We start from the raw sequence: 16,329 nt of genomic DNA, 5'->3' as shown, positions 1-16,329 counted from the left end.
CCACTCCCCACAGTCCTTTGAATGATTTTTTTAAGAAAATATTCTAAAGTAGGATGAGTAAAAGCAAAGGAAAACAAAGGAGATATGAAGATCCCTGTTTAAGATTTCTTTTTAAAAAGTGCATATTTTGAATTACAAAGACTCTCATCACGTGAGCCTGCTGGACACTAGACTGTGTTTTCCATCCCTTTAACGATAAAGATCACTTCACAAAAAGAGGACTCCTGCCTATTGGCTGGAAAAAGTCCCTTTACTTGATTTTTAGGTGCCATCAGTTGTCCAGTTCCTCTACAGCAGTCTTTCCGTATCTAAATGAATACCATTTTCATTTTATAATCATGTCTAGGTTAAAATTCATGGTCTTATACTGCATCTTGAAGTAGAGTCGTTAGTGTTTGGAGCTGTCACTGTTAACTCCTCAGTGCTGGCACATTCAGTGCATCCATTGCCAGCAATGGACTTGGGGGCCAGGAAAACATCCAGCCTGGAACACAGACCCTCAGGAAGAATGGGCATTCTCCAACAGTGGCGGTCCGTCTCTGTGCATGGAGGGGTGTGTGTGCTCCCTTTTATACGTTTTTGGAGGGAGTTTAGGGATGTGCTGAGAAGTGCTTTGTCGTGGAGGAACCGGCGGCCCAGTGATGGAAGGAAGGTCCACTTCTTGTGTCAATGGTGGTGACGGCAGATGCCTTCTCGTGCCATGAGGAGAAGGTGTTTGAGGAGGAGGCGGTGTAAATGGGGAAGGGCTGTTTGGGAAGAAGGCATTGCCATGATCACTTTTTTTGCCCAGAGGAGGAGGCTGGAGATGTAGTGGTGAGCTGGAGAAAACGTCAGGTGTCCTCACAGGTTCTCGTGGTGGTAACAAGGGAGGGCTCTCGGGAGGGTCTGACAGAGAGGTCCGGTCTGATATTGAATACCGTGGTGAATAGGCTTTTGATGTAGGCTGTCTAGGAGGAATTGCTGGGGGGCTGTCCAAATGCTTAGACATAATCTGACACAAATGAGAAAGAATAAAATACAAATTTATTAATAATTTATGTAGTCCCATGAATCTATGAAGAATGAAGCTGAGATTTTCAAACACATTGTTGGAAGACGCCAGGCATGGATCAGGGGGGTTCTGCCAAATGCTTCAAAGGGAAGGGGTTAGGCCAATTCATTAAAAAACTATTTTTTCCCTAAGTTTTTATTTTTCTCAAAATTTGTTGTTTGCTGCTGTGTACCTATCAATCTAAGATAATTTATGATTTAATATAAGTTAATCTCATTTTAAACCTACTATGCTAACATTTCATGGAACTCTGCAGAACGTCCTCACTTGTCCAGGGGCCCTGCTCTCTGGATATGCTGAGAACCACCGAATCAAGTCAACAGACGGCAAGGAAAGAAATTTAAACAAGTGGGAAAAAATAGCTATTATAAGCCTTTAAGGTCTCTTCCAACCCAGAATTGTTATGAAAATCCCATTTAAAAGCATGTCAGATTTATTATTAAGGGCTCAGACAGGTAAGGTTTAAGTTTGACTTAAAATGTGCTTCCATACAAAGCTTCACACCTCTTGGCTTCTTTCTCTTTCGCTGTGTATGTAGTCTGCTTGAGACTACATGACTCTTTATAGATTAAACTTGTTTTTTCCTGGACAATACCCATAATTTAGATTTGCAAGGGTTTTGAAAACATACCAAAAAACTACTTTCAGAAGATAGGAAATAAACATTACCTCAGGGTAAATCCGTATTTAGTCCCCATCTTAAGCTCAGTTAAGCCCAGATACCCTGAAGTGTTGACCTAAGCTGGTGGGAACTAAACGAGACACAGGCACAGGATTCTAACGTAACTGTAATGACTCCGGGTTCCAGAGGCCAGGGCTCTCTACTTACCTTAGACGGCGAAGACTCCGCGGGGGCCGACTCTGGCCGTCTTCGGGGAGGAACCGGGGGGGGGACAGGCACTTCATCAGTGCCCTTGGTTAAACTTATAGAGGAGACTGAAGCAGATCCTGTAGGATGTGAAAATTTTTAAGAAGTTCACAGGAATTTTATTTCATCCTGAAAAGACTTAGCTGGAAACTGCTTATATTATTAAAAGAAATGTACAGAATTATCAAAAGTAGTTCAATAAACCAATACGCAGTAGTATTTCCTTTACTAAAGCAAAGTACTATAAAGGCATGCAGAAATTTCTTAGCAGAATTTTCAGGAAAAAAAGCTGCCTAAGATATTCTGTTATTTTGCTTTTTGAACAAAATAACATTCCCACTGTTAATTATTGGAATTTTTTATTTGGGATTAGATTTCTGGGAGAAACCTTTGTAATGATAATTCTGTTAAGCTTTTGTGATGGGCTCATTTTCTTTCCCTGACTTTATTAGTATAGAATCTCCCTACCCTTGGTCCTTGGGATTAGTTTCTGATCTTAACTGCTCTCCCCAGCAATTCTCTCAAAGGATGCCAGGGAGAGAATCTCGAGATTGGGGGAGGGATCGCTCCTCACTTTGCTTACATTTAGGCTGGCTCTCCTTGGCAGAAAATCAGGTTCATATTCTAATCCAAAATTTTTAACTGTGATGGAGCCATTTAAGATGACTGAGGCAGCCCTGATAAAAACGGAAATTACACTAAATCTAGTGAATCTGATTGGTGAGTAAAGCTTCTAATCAGAACTCATCCTATAGACATTTATGAGGACAAGGGCATAATCTAGGCATAAAATAATTACATTATGAAAGACAACATTCATGTAAGTTGTTAAGTTTATGCACAGTATAAAAAAGATATGAAAAAGTACATAAATGATCATTCAGAATTATACTTGGCAGGTTCTCATTTTCCTTTAAGCTTTTGTCAACTGTTCTAATATAGAACCTAAAGAGTACTTTGTGTACTGGTATTATTCAGATGAGCAACATTTTGATCACCTACCTTTTTTCTTAGAAGACTATGTCATAAGTTAATTAGCTTATAACAAATGTTTTCCATTGTATACATTTTGAAACCATTTGTACGAAGGACAGCCAAAACCATTAATCTATTAGCTTAAAACCTATGGAATCATTTGGTGAATTGTTAGTTGACTTTAAAAATAAAAGCAAATATCTATAATGGAGCTTTATTTCGCTTAACAGTGACGAATATTTAGGCTGTAAAATTTAAGTAGTTACAACCATAAGACAGTTCTTCTAAAGTCAAATAACAGTCATTTGCCTACAGTCCGTGCCATGGTCGCCAGGCTAAGTGTATTTTGTGACTCAGACACTGCACGTAGCCGCCAGCATTCCCATATGCGCATGCATGCTCTTGCTTTTTTTTTTTTTTTTTTAAGTTGAGCATTAAAATACTATTAAGAACTCTAGTTGGGAAAGAGAAATGGTTAAATGTGGAAGTCACCCATATAATAATGTTTTTTTGTAGAAGAGAAAAAAGGTTTTACAAAAAGCATGAAGAGTATATACGTTTAAGCAAATCATTTATGATCAAAAGATAGCACAAGTGAAGGCCTCACTTCTAAGATGTTGCAAGCAGGGTACCCGTGCTGCCAGGCCCAAGAAGAGTTTTAGCAGGGAAGGGGACACTTGGTTTAATTTTTAAAGCCAAAGCAAGAATTAGGAGTCTTAAACTAAATATACTAACTTGGGCCATGGGGCAGTGAAACTTGGATAAAGACGGTATCGCTGCCTGTGAAAGGAAACAAGAAAAAGTAGATTTTTTTCTTTCACTGATAAATTCAACTCATCTGCAAAAATTCATCTAGGATAAAAATGTTATTTTTGTCATTCAAGTAAAGAATGGTATAACAGTCTTTTTAGTAAAAGCTCATTACATCTTAGTTTTGAAAAAATAATTGAGTTCATAGCATATTGGGAATTTCGAAGATTCCTTTTAGATGTACTACCTAATGTCATAATCATTAAATGAAAAGCATTCATGAGAAAACTAAAGTATTCTCTATTAGTGGAAGACTTAAAAAATGTATAAACTCAATTCAAGCAAATAATTCAGCTGGACATATAGAAATATGTCATTTACTAAAGATTATTTTGAAAACTCAGATGTGTGAAATAAGTAGTAAACAATGAATTTATGTTAACAACTTGAAAAGTAAAAAGGAATTTCTTACTAATTTTATTATATACTTATGAAATTATTCTTAGAACATATATTCCCATCACAAAATAACTAAAACAAGCTTGAAACTGATTATAGCTTTTTTCCTTCTATATTCTTGAACACTTTTAAAAAAAATCAATAAATATTTGGCACTTAGACACATTTTATACAGGAAACTCACTGACAAATTTAGAATGTTTAATTTTAATAGATTATTAAAAATGAAAACCATAAAAGTCAAAGACCCAAGAGCAATAAAGTAGAAAAACAGACAAAAGGCTAAGTTATCTGCAGTGGTTCTCAATCAACATAGTTGTCTATGTTACACTGCCTCATACTACCAACATACAGAAGAGATCATATCCACGAGACTAAACTAACTCCTGTAACACTAGACTCAGCTGATTTTTTACAACTCAGGTTTGTCTCTCCCTCTCTCTCTCTTTCCACAATAGACAAGCACTCAAACAATTTGGACCATTGTTTCTTTTAGCTTCTTTGATCAGAACAAGAATAATTTATGTTCCAAGTTCAGCTGGCAAGATTATTAATGTGGTTGCTACTTCAATAGATATGCTGGGTTTATTTCCCACATAACCCCTATTTCCAACAATCTATCCCATTAATCTCCTTTCCCTGTGTACTGATATTTATTTGGAGGCAATGGTTACCAAAGGCTGCAATCCAGCTAATTCTAATAAATTACCTCTCAGAAGACTAAAATTAACTTTTATACTTAGATATTAAATGAAGCTGTTGCTCTGTCAATGATTCACTCCACTGCTTATCAGGCACCTATGACATAACAGGGGTTAAGGGTGAATTTACCTACTTATGTTTTTTTCACTTTTCTTGGAAAGGAAATAAATATGCCTCCTGGAAACAAGTCTCAAGAACATGGTAGTACACTTAGTACAATATGGGAATAAAATTAAAACACAAAGCTTATGACAGCTATAAACAGCAGGCTTTTAGAAAGAATTATTATATCTATACATGTACACTTCTACATACATAGACTTGGCTCTGATCATATTTATATATGTGTGTGGCACAGGCTTAGATTTGTATGTTTGGTAAATCAAGGGCACTTTTCTGATTTGTCATTTTAAATGGATTTCTTGGTCTCATGGACTGGAAAATGCTAAAGAAAACTCTCTTTGAATTATACATGCTCTAATCAAGAAATATATTCTAGAAATCCTTGTTAGATACTGAACAAATTTACTTATAATGACTTAGGAGTGACAACTCACTTAAAGAAAAAAAAAGAATCCCCTGGAAAGCTCTTAAAAATGCTGATTCCTAGTGCCAATACCAGTCTAATTCAAACAGGGGCTGGGCATATAGGTATTTTTTTTAAGCTCCCCAGGGGATCATACTGTACAGTCAGGACTGAAACCGCTGTTCAAGACACTTTCCAATTTATAAATGAGTCTTTCTTGAAATAGAAATAATATTTTCCTATAGAAAAAAACTGTATCAAAACCCCCCAAAAAGCCTGTTAAATGCAAATGTATTTGAGATCAGAAACTAAACACCTACAAGAACCTTCTATGAAGAAAAGCCTTGCATTCCAGCTTCAAGCTTGGACTACAGCCCCTCCCCGCGGAGGGACACAGCTAAGCTCATCTGCAGCACACGGGCCAGGTGGGGCCTCTCACCCCCTTTTCTGACCAGGCCGTCTTCGCATGGGAAGGTCCCTAGAGCATTTCATCCTGTCCGCCTTGTCAGAGCAGCAGAGACAAAGCAGTGAGCTGGGTGGTCTCTCCCCTTGTCACGGCTACTGTCGTCATCACATCAGAGGTGGAGCTGGCCAGGTCAGGGTGTGGGGCATGGCTCTGAATGTGAGGGTGTGTGTAGCTGCACTAACACGGTGGCCAGTTTCCTTACCTCTCTGTCCTCACCACAAAGCTTTATGTGACCGGTCTTGCCCATTTGGGGTCATCTTTTTTGTAAACCTCCACAGCATCATGTCTTCACCACTCATTTAGCATTTTGCTAAGCCCTTACATATCTTCTCTGGTAAAGTTCGCGATCTTACTGAGAGTGAAAAATAAACCTAACACAAAGAGAACCACAGCATTTAACAATGGTCAAAGCGCTGAACTGTGATTGCCTTTGAAGCATGATTCTTTTTCATCACTCAGTAAGATTATAAGCTTTATCAAAGAAAATGTGATGTAGGAGTGCTGGGCAAGGAGTGAGATACGCAACGGACACTGGCTGAATAGTTAGTTATGGTTTTAAAGTAAGTTATTTTGAAAGACAAAACTATAAGAAGCAAAACAGTACTATTATAACTGATCAAAAATTCTAGTCATACTTTGCTGTTTGAAAAACTTGGGCAATGGAACTTTCTGCTGTTCTGTATCAAGTGGCAGGTGTTCAGATGACATAAGAATGTAGGCACGGCAGCTCTTTCCTGCCAGGCCCTGAGGAAGTGGGAATTCACTCTGGGGTGGCAACACAGTGGGCAAGGTGGTGGCCTCCACGGTGCCAGCAGATCTGCTAAGCAGAAGTGAGGTCGACAGCAGGCAAGGACCTTTACTACACACAGGCCACGGTAAGTGTTAAGTAAGCAACTAACTGAGCCCACAGGTGGTTTCAGACTTTGCTGGGTGTTTACATTTCAAAATCATTTATTTTCAGTTTCTACCAAGAGCGACAGTAATAGGTATTTTCTTTATCACAAAGAAAGTGAAATTGAGAAAACTCCCAAAGCGAATAAGATTACAAAGCCTAACTCCTGGAACAGTGGCTTCTCCACTTGTCCAGCTATTTAATCCTGTTCCACTAACACACACGGCAGAGCGCTGCTCCAGACCCCTGCCTTCCAAGATGATCCCTCTTCCCCTCTGACTAGTTATGGTAAAGATTCAGCTACTAGTAGGGAACTAGTAGAGAGATTATCTCCCGTTTCCCCACCTCTTCCATTTGTAGCTAGAATGTGCAATTGATAGCTTTTGCGTGATTTCAATAATCACTTATGTGGGAATTTTATAATACAGACTAGCTATCTGCTTCAAGAAAAAAACCCCTGCAAACAGTTATATGGGACAGAAGAAATAATGATTTTAGGTTGGGTATACTGCAAAAAGTGCTGGTTTTATTCCTTAGCTTTAGAGGACTGGGGAAAATAAGTGGGAATATTTTTTTTACCCGGTATTTATTTGAACTTCTCAAAAATATGATAACGTACTATGTATATAACGTGACTCCATGACCCCCAGAAGCCAGTAAAGCCAAGTGTAGTAATTCTCAAAACAAACACACTGTAGGTGGTCAAAAGACCAGACAAACTTCTGGGTAATTACAAATGTATGCACAACACAGGAATAAATAAGTAGGATTCTGGACCATATCTCAAAATAATATACTTTCAAAGAATAATTTTAAGTTGGTATTTGTTAAAAAGTTAGATCCTCTGATTCCTAACTCCTAGGTCACCTGCTTCACGACCTCTTCCCCACTATAATGACATGCTGTCTCTCAGGACTGGATTCTGTGCTATTAGATTCTAGGGTTGAACTTGGTCTGTACATTGAGCTGAGACAGCCAATGGGAAAAACATGTGCAAGTGGCTGTGAGAGGGTCAAAGGTGATAGGATTCAAATTTGGATTTAATACTGAACAAATGGAAAAATGTTGTGCATTCTTAGAGCTTTAAAGCTCCACATGGAATTGCTTAGAAAATTAGTGGAAGCAGGGTGACCCACATATGAAAGGTAGCCTCTTCACAGGGCTGGCACTGAGCAAGTACAGTTTGGTGGCCACTAGCCATGTGTGGATTAAACATGTGAATGTGGCTGGTCTGAACTGAGTAAAGTAAGTGTAAAATGCATACGGGATTTTGACTATTTAGAACAAAAAAAAGAATGTAAAATGTCTCAATAACTTTTCATACTGACTTCGTGCTGAAATGACATTTGCATACACTGAGTTAAATAAAATATATTAATCACGTTAATTTCACCTAATTCTTTTTGCATTTTTAAATGTGGCTGTAGAACATGTGAAGTACGGATGTGAAGTCACATTCTACTTCTGTTAGACGACATTGATCGAGAAATAAAGGAATGAGCGATAGTATACAGTCTGAGATCTGTACGGCTGGGCTGGAAAGCACAGGCAGTGTATTAGTGGGCACCATACATCGTCCGCCGGATGGTGCTGACTGAGAGTTAAGGAGGAGTCTGAATTTGATACTTGCTGCAAAACTTGAAACTACAGAGTTTTGTGGAAAGGGAATGATGTACGGAGCACTATTCAAAGATAATAATTTTGGAGGCAGCATTTAAAGCATCGTCCTGAAAATCCTTGCAGATTTCAGGAGTTATCTTTGTTTGCTCTGGATATGAGGGATGCCATTTTAAATTCACCAACTGAAAACAAATACTCAAATCAAGTTTAAATTGCCAATTTACCATCACCAGTCCTTTCAGTAAAGTATAATAAATTTAAAGAGAGCAATTCCAACAGGTTTTTAAAAAAATTGTAAGTTGCTGGAGTTCAAAATTTGCTTTATATTTTTACAATAGTATCTTTTGGAATGGTATTTGTGTATAAATTTACGAAAAATAAAAAAGTCACACAGATTCTTTATTACCGCTAGCACACAGAATACTAACAACTACTTTTAAGCACTTAAAACTTTAGCACCTACTTGAGTGAAAAGGGCTCGAATGATCAGAATCAAACACGCTGCAAACATCTGTGGCACTGGAAGCAGCAGAAGCAGGAGGAGGTGTCAGGGGTGTCCTTGGAGAGTTTGGTGCAGACGCTGTGCTTTCTGTCTCACTCTCCGGGATCCTGCTGTAACTGATTTTCCTCGGCTCCTGCTGCAGTGGCGTGGGGTGCCTCATGGTGCCCGGTCTGGGGTTTGATGGGCGAACCCCAGGAGATTTTAGGGGGTAGCTGTACTTTTTTGGCTGTCAAGATATTAAAAGAAACNAGGATTTAAAGCACCGTAACAGAAAGGAAGGCTTTTCTATATATGCCTGGTGAAACTCAACTAATATCTAGGAAAACCATTAAAGACGTTAAATAATGATTACAACTAAAGTGTCCAAGTTAAAATATTAACATCCCATTTCCACAAAGCCTTGGCTACCTAAAATATTAGGCAATGAATTTCTTTAAATAGCCGAGTCTTAGTCATAAAAATACCAGACTATTTGTTATCTTAATATTTTTGAACGGAAGTCTTTCTCAGGTATGTTGTAGATTTCTCTGGCTTTTTAAATAGACCCTGCTGAACTAATTTACCCTGGCTGGCCAAGCCAGGAACATTATTATGAGTTACGGCACGTTGCTATGCTGTAACACTGTGATGCTGGAATCGGTGGAGCTATCTACACATGCATTAAATTGCTTGAGTTTTCATCTGTGTGTGTATATGTTAGTTTTGTGAAATTTTCTTACAGAGTGCTATTAGCAAGCCTCTTTGGAGCAAGACTACACAGCTATTTCCAATTTTCTGTTTCCATCTTTTGAAAAACTGCTTTAGGCCTTGAGAAATTTTCTTGTGAGGTAATGGCATAAGCTTTAGTTCACAGATACTTTGAAATTTATCTTGGTTACTTAGGATTATATTTACTAATTGACATTTTTACTTTCTTCTTAACAAGAGAGATTATGTTCAGATCAGTAAGGCAATGGTACTAAACATTAAGTTGGCCAGGCACTGGCAGGTAAAAAAAACAATGGAGGGGCGCCTGGGTGGCTTAGTCGGTTAAGCGTCCGACTTTGGCTTAGGTCATGATCTCGCGGTTCGTGGGTTCGAGCCCCACGTCGGGCTCTGTGCTGACTGCCGGCTCAGAGCCTGGAGCCTGTTTCAGTCTGTGACTCCCTCTCTCTCTGACCCTCCCCTGCTCACGCTGTCTCTCTCTCTCTCCTAGAAATAAATAAAACATTAAAAAAAAAAAATTAAAAAACAAAACAAAAAAAACAATGGAAACTTTATTTTCCCCCCAAAAGTATCTTTAACCAAGCTTGTTGTTATTATCGCTAATGATTCATAGTTCAAAGTTTTCATAAGTCATTACTTTAGAAAAAAGTCATAAACACATTTATTATAAATGAATTAGTATAAATTAATCCAATTTCCCACTCTTAAAGGAAATCTTGGATAAAATTTTTACTTAAAAAAAGTATTTGCCTAATTTCTTTATCTATCAGGATTTATTCAGATAATATTACTGCTCACTTATCTGCAATCAAATGGAATATTCCTGAGCATATGCATTAAGCATTTATTCATTACTTCTATCCATTGCATGTGCACATCATCCCTGAATGCCCTATGGAAAACTAATCTTTACAACACATATGGTGGTGATGGTACCACCAGATACAGACAACTGCAAAATATATACAAATATGAAAGAAACATAAATACGTGTATGCTTACAAATCTTGGGAGAGGCTTAGGGTTTCGTGGTTCTATTTCTAGAGATTTGTTGAAAAGATAATCTGTAAATTCTTTTTCCATGCTATTTCCCATTGGATTCAAATTTTCAAAGAACCTCTAAATGCAAAGAAATAAACAGTTATTAATATTAAATATTTTAAATGCAGTTTGACATTCACAAAAACAACTTCAGAAAACATTTAACAAAAGAATTTGAGTTATTTTTAGTTTTATTTTCCTTTATCTCTTCTCTGAAATAAACCTGTCTTTCATCAGCCGGTTTATAAACTTAATTAGAAAGATGTATCCTCAAATAATTCAACTTACTTTGATATCTGATTCTACTCGTAAACAATAAGGCTGATTTTGGTACTGCTGGATCTCTCCTGTTATTTCTGCTACTTTCCTCCTTTTGCTAAAGTTTATAAGCTCTTTTCCATGCCTTTTTAGGACCTCAGGGTTGCCTTCTTCTGTTTTCAAGATATTAGTTAGATAAATTCCTAGAAGATATAATGAAATTATTTCAAGGATAAAAAAGGAACCAGCTAGTTTTTTTTTTTGTCAGTAACTGTAGGCATACGTACAATCATATGTACGTGTACAATACATATGTACGTTGTACCATCAAGCACCATAACCAAAGACTTAAGGCACAGATTTCCATCCTATGAAAAACAACTAGCTAACTAAATATCAAGAGAAATGTTTTTATAAGTATCAAATTCTCCTGTGACCCAAGAAAAAGGGAAACCAAGTTTAAAAAAATTTAAGAGCTTTATCAGGAGGACTACCCAATTCTCCATACCTCCAAAACTACATAGTATTTGACCTAAGTCACTGTTCTGTTAAAGGAATTTGAAGAATAACCCATCACTTAATAATACCTATTTCTGGCCAAAGGGGAAAACATCAAATTCAGAGATTCATACTTTCTGCTGCTTCAAAGGTTGCTAAGGACTTGTAATTCGGAGGTGGTACCATCTGGATAGGCTTACTCATGGGACTGTGGAAGGCTCTGCAAGCCTAGCAAACCCAGTACTGCATGTCATCTATTTCTACTCTGGTCTTCAGCACTTTTAGAATTAGTGGCAATGTCGAAATTGAGCTCCAGTTTCCACATCACTGCGGGCTGTGCACTGGGTGAGACGGAGAAGGAACCAGATAACAGGCGCTGTCAGTCTTTACTCAGCCCTCTGGTTCCAGGGGCACCTTAGGTCCTTTCTGTTCTAGCATAAACGTTCTGGAGCCAACCCTGCTGCTCTCTACTTGTGTGGTCTTGTGCAAGTTGCTTAACTTCTCTGTGCCTTGGTTTTCTCATCTGTAAAATGAGGATAGCAGGGTTGCTGTGAGAAATAAGTGAGTAAATTTATGTACAGGCTTAGAATAAGGTCTGACTGAAGTAAATGTGTAATTAGCTATGGTGGTGATTGTTGATGCTATTGTTGCTATTCGTGCCCTGTTCTCTTAGGCTTCTTTTTTTCCCCCTAAAGTACTGACTGTGATGCTTTGGGGAAAGAAAAGGGTATGTATGAGTACCTGAGTTCATTCACTCAGTACACAGTACTGAGTTTCCACTGTATGCCCAGCGCTGGATTAGGTACTGCAGATACAAAGATGAACAAGACACACAGTTGCTGATCTCAAGGAGTTCAAAGGTTTGAACGTGGGCTACAGTATAATTTGATTAGTGCTATATTAGATTAACACATAAGATGCTGTGGGGCGTTGAGGAGGTGTGCCTAACTCTGCCTTGAGTCGGTGCGAATAGAAAAAGCATCACAGATGAAGTGATGCCTAAAAAGTCTCAAACAATGAAGCGAATTTGAATGAACAGAGTAAGATGGAAGGGCGTTCTAGGCGAAGCAGCAATGTGTACGAAGGTGCCGGTTTGCGAGGAAGCTGAGAAGGCACACTCAGAGACGGCGTGCTGGTTAGTACGGCGAGAGCACAGGGGTCTGGTGTGTGGGCGCAGGAAGGGTGCAGGCGACAAGGACGGATGTGGGTGAGGCATCGGTAGTTCTGGCCCTCCGTCCCTGCAGGTTGTGCACAGGCGGGGAGGGGAGCGAACAAAGTAACTGGTACTTAGGTTCTCATCCTAGTCAAGTGGGTCTAAAAGCTTTTGTGGTAGAGGCATACTTTCAACTACTAGAATATTTGGCCACATTCTTGAAAAGATAAATGACTCAAACTCAGTGAATAAGTCAGCAGTAATGAAACATGACAGACATCAATGCCTGTTTGGTTCTATAAAGTATCCAGTTTTTAGGTGCATTAGTTGGCTATTTCCTAGCACCTAGACTACTCTTGATTGTACTCAAATTTACCATGTGTTCTAATATGCACAGGCTTTTTATTTTCCACATCTGCCTGTCACTTGGCTCTTTTACTTGCAGCCAGTCATATTCTCCACTACGCTAAGTTGCATGACGCACTTAGCTTAATGTTCAGTCTGAAGAACATGCCCATACAATATACATATTTAAGGACAGCTGTTATCAACTTTCCATACTGGTCACACATTGATGGCCCAACTGTGAAGAGTTTGTGGGTAGAAGCACCTGGATTGGATCATGAAGTGCCTTTTTTAAAGAGCTTAATTTTTATTCAATAGTTAGGACATTATTAGCATCTTTGCATTCTAGAAGGATTATTCTGGTTGGACTATGAAGCTATAGATGGGTTAGGAGGAGTTAAGACGAGAAGCAGGATGATCAGTTAGCAGGATGAATGTAGTCCTGGTGAGATAATGAGCACTATCTTAGAGTCTACAGGGATAGAGTGGAGTGTACAACTACTTAAGGGCTAGACTCCACAACAACTGGGTGAGGGCGAAGAAAGAAGACTCAGCTTTGTGCCCGAGTGACTGAATGGGTGGTGGTGTAATGACTGTCACTGGAAACATGGAGGATAATAAGTTACGGGAAGTTATATGTATTTCAAGTTTACTTGAATGCAGTTGTGAAAATGCTTACAAGTAGCATTTTAAAAGAGCTCAGGATAAAATCTGGAAATTCTTTTACGACATGTTAATGTCTAGTTAAAAGGAGAACAAGTGATCAAAGAGGGGGTGTCCAAATTTTGTTGATCATACACTTCCTTCAGCAGCAAATGTTTAAGCATGGATCCTCTCTCTCTCCCTCCCCTGCTCCCCCTATATAAATTTTTTTTTTTTTTAAATAGTTTATTGTCAAATTAGTTTCCACATAACACTCAGTGCCTATATAAATTTTTGAATAAAAAATTTGGTACAAATGTATACAAAGACCTGAATATTATATACCGTTAAAGCTTACTTTTTTCCAATAGATGATTTTATATATACCTTGCTCTGGTGACAGCTGTCTGGGGAGAGGGAAAGCAAAGCATTATATAATACATAAATAATGGAGAGGGGTGAGGTTTCATGTTTTTGCGAATGCCTTTCCCAGCCTTTCCAGGAAAAAGTGGCTCCTCAGGGTTCTAGGTTCCCATAGCACTTTGTTCATACTTCAACCTACACATTTCTGTGATGCAGTATTACATAAATTACAGTAATACTACAGTATTATTGTAATTTATTTTTCTGCTCTTTCAAGAGAGCTTATTGAGCAAAGACTGTATTTTGTCTCTTGATTCATGACACGTAGCCCTGGGCCTGGCACATAGAGACATTCAACAATGTTTCTGAGTGAATAAAAAGAAACACATTATTTCAGAATAGAAGAGAAAGCAGTTGAAGAATAGATCAGGATGCAAGAGACATACAGTCAGTTCTAAAATGGCTGGAAACAGGAGTGGAGACGAAGCAGATTGACAAGAAAAAGGAGGAGGACACAAAACTAGGACTGTACGAAAGGAAAAGCGATGCTCCAGGCTTGGAGGTTTGAGAAGAGAGGCGGGGCTTGGTTGAAGGAAGAATCTACATTCTTTTACCTTAGAGGAAATGTTAGTTTGCCTATATATATATCTACTTTACCTCCGAGTAGAACACTTTGTTGTATGGAGAAAAATTGGGATATGGACCCATAGTCTAGGATAGCCTTGGAAGTAGTTGCCTAACTTTCATTCTGTAAATGTGTAGCACCAGCAAAAGACCCTAATGAGAATTCTGGTAAGATGACAGAGGAAGTAAAAGCGTCAGATACTACCACTGGTCCTCCCACAGAGGGGAAAAAAATCCAAAAAACCAGTGTCCAGAATTAAGGATAAGAATCTGGAAGGAGTTTCTACAAACCACCATATAGAAGAGATAGAATTAAGAAGTAGCAATACTATCTGGCTTTACCCTCTCGTCAGAACCATGGAAAGCTGTTTGGCTAATCCTATGAACTGAAAACCTAGGAACAGCAAAAATCTTCCTAGAGCAGGACGGAGCAGGGACAGCTGAGAGGTCCTCCCTTAGAAGAGAAGAGGCTCAACAAGCAGGAAGACAGGCAGAAACGGGCAACGAGCTGGCAGGTGGGCTGTCCGTACCCATCAAGCTACCTGCATGTTTGTGTCCACTCACCAGATCACATGGCCAACTTTAAAACACGACAGAATCATACTCTAAATACAGGTCTGAAGCTTCTTCTCTTAACAATATATTATGAAGATCAGTTATGGTACTTCATACATCTGAGAGAGAGAGTACTTGAGCGAGTTCCGTCTGTGTGAATAAATGCTCACTGACTGGGGTGATGGGGTCGCAGGGGCCAAACAGTGAAGTTGGGTGAACGGGCCCTGACATTTCTTTTCGCCTCTTTGTAGCAGAAGCAGTAGGGTATCACAAGTAGTGTGACTGTAAGCTCAGTGAACACAATGAGGGACTACGTATTTTTCGCTTTTTCTAAGCACCTGACATAGTCCCTGGTACTTCACAGGTACTCAAGAAATACTTGTTGACAGACTGAATGAAATGAACATCAGGCCCACCCAGGTCCCCTGTATGAACTGGCGCCATACCACGCTTAAAATACATAGACTTTAAATGCATCTGGCTCTTGATTCTCTTTTTGTAAACTATTTTTGAATTGTTTCTTAACTCCTTATCAAAACTGTCTTTACACTCTCTCCTCTATGAGCTGTGGAAGGTCTGTGCATCTTCTGTAGTGCCCAGATAGGTATAACATTTCTAACTTAAAAGATCTTATGTAAGATACATTCCACTTTTAAAATTAAATCTGACTGAATCTGTGCTTTTATAATTAAAAAGAAAATATTTTACCAGAAAGAGAAAATAAATGAACTCAACAGCTTTATCAAGAATGCAGGGGGCAAAAAGTTATCAGGAATATAGTAAATTAGTAATGATAAAAAGTAATACATGATATAAAAAACAAAATCAGATGGGGTGCCTGGTGGCTCGGTCGGTTAAGCGTCTGACTTTGGCTCAGGTCGTGATCTCATGGGTTCAAGCCCTGCGTTGGGCTCTGTGCTGACAGCTCAGAGTCTAGTCTGGAGCCTGTTTCAGATTCTGTGTCTCCCTCTCTCTCTCCCCTTCCACTGCTCACGCTTTGTCTCTGTCTCTCTCTCAAAAATAAATAAACATTAAAAAAATTAAAAACAAACAAAATCATAGAGTAATTAAGATTTTATCTTTTTGAAGTAAAAAGTAAAGTAAAACAAATAAAAACAGAAATGGGAAAAATGTATTGCATATAAGAACAATTTAAAAAATGTTTTTGTAGCTATTAACTGAATACTAGTATTTTAAAAATAATGAAATTAGACAATTGTATATCAGAAAATAGAAACAGAAAAAAACTAAGGAAGAAATGAAAATGTTACTACAGAATTACATCCTACAAAAGATTCCAGGCCCAGAGGGTTTTTCTATTGGAATATTTCAAA

At 38.5% G+C, this 16,329-nt stretch overlaps 1 protein-coding gene across 2 annotated transcripts in view; it reads right to left on the bottom strand.

The window, feature by feature from the left end:
- Positions 1–6: 6 nt before the first annotated feature.
- Positions 7–16,329, bottom strand: part of SOS1 (SOS Ras/Rac guanine nucleotide exchange factor 1) — a 72,365-nt gene continuing 56,042 nt past the window's right edge. The window contains exons 17-22 of one of the 2 annotated variants that reach the window (XM_077764240.1): positions 10,846–11,018; positions 10,519–10,635; positions 8,773–9,037; positions 3,630–3,674; positions 1,881–1,999; positions 7–991 (exon numbers count right to left, since the gene is read on the bottom strand). In XM_077764240.1, coding sequence (XP_077620366.1) covers positions 500–991; positions 1,881–1,999; positions 3,630–3,674; positions 8,773–9,037; positions 10,519–10,635; positions 10,846–11,018 — 1,211 coding nt within the window. In that variant the 3' untranslated portion in view covers positions 7–499. The remainder of the gene's footprint in view (positions 992–1,880; positions 2,000–3,629; positions 3,675–8,772; positions 9,038–10,518; positions 10,636–10,845; positions 11,019–16,329) is intronic. The other variant, XM_077764241.1, reaches the window with a different exon arrangement.

This window comes from Crocuta crocuta, unplaced genomic scaffold (assembly GCF_008692635.1).
Source record: "Crocuta crocuta isolate KB4526 unplaced genomic scaffold, BGI_CrCroc_1.0 scaffold164, whole genome shotgun sequence".
NCBI classification, from domain to species: Eukaryota; Metazoa; Chordata; class Mammalia; order Carnivora; family Hyaenidae; genus Crocuta; species Crocuta crocuta.
This window is presented reverse-complemented; position numbering and strand designations above follow the sequence as displayed.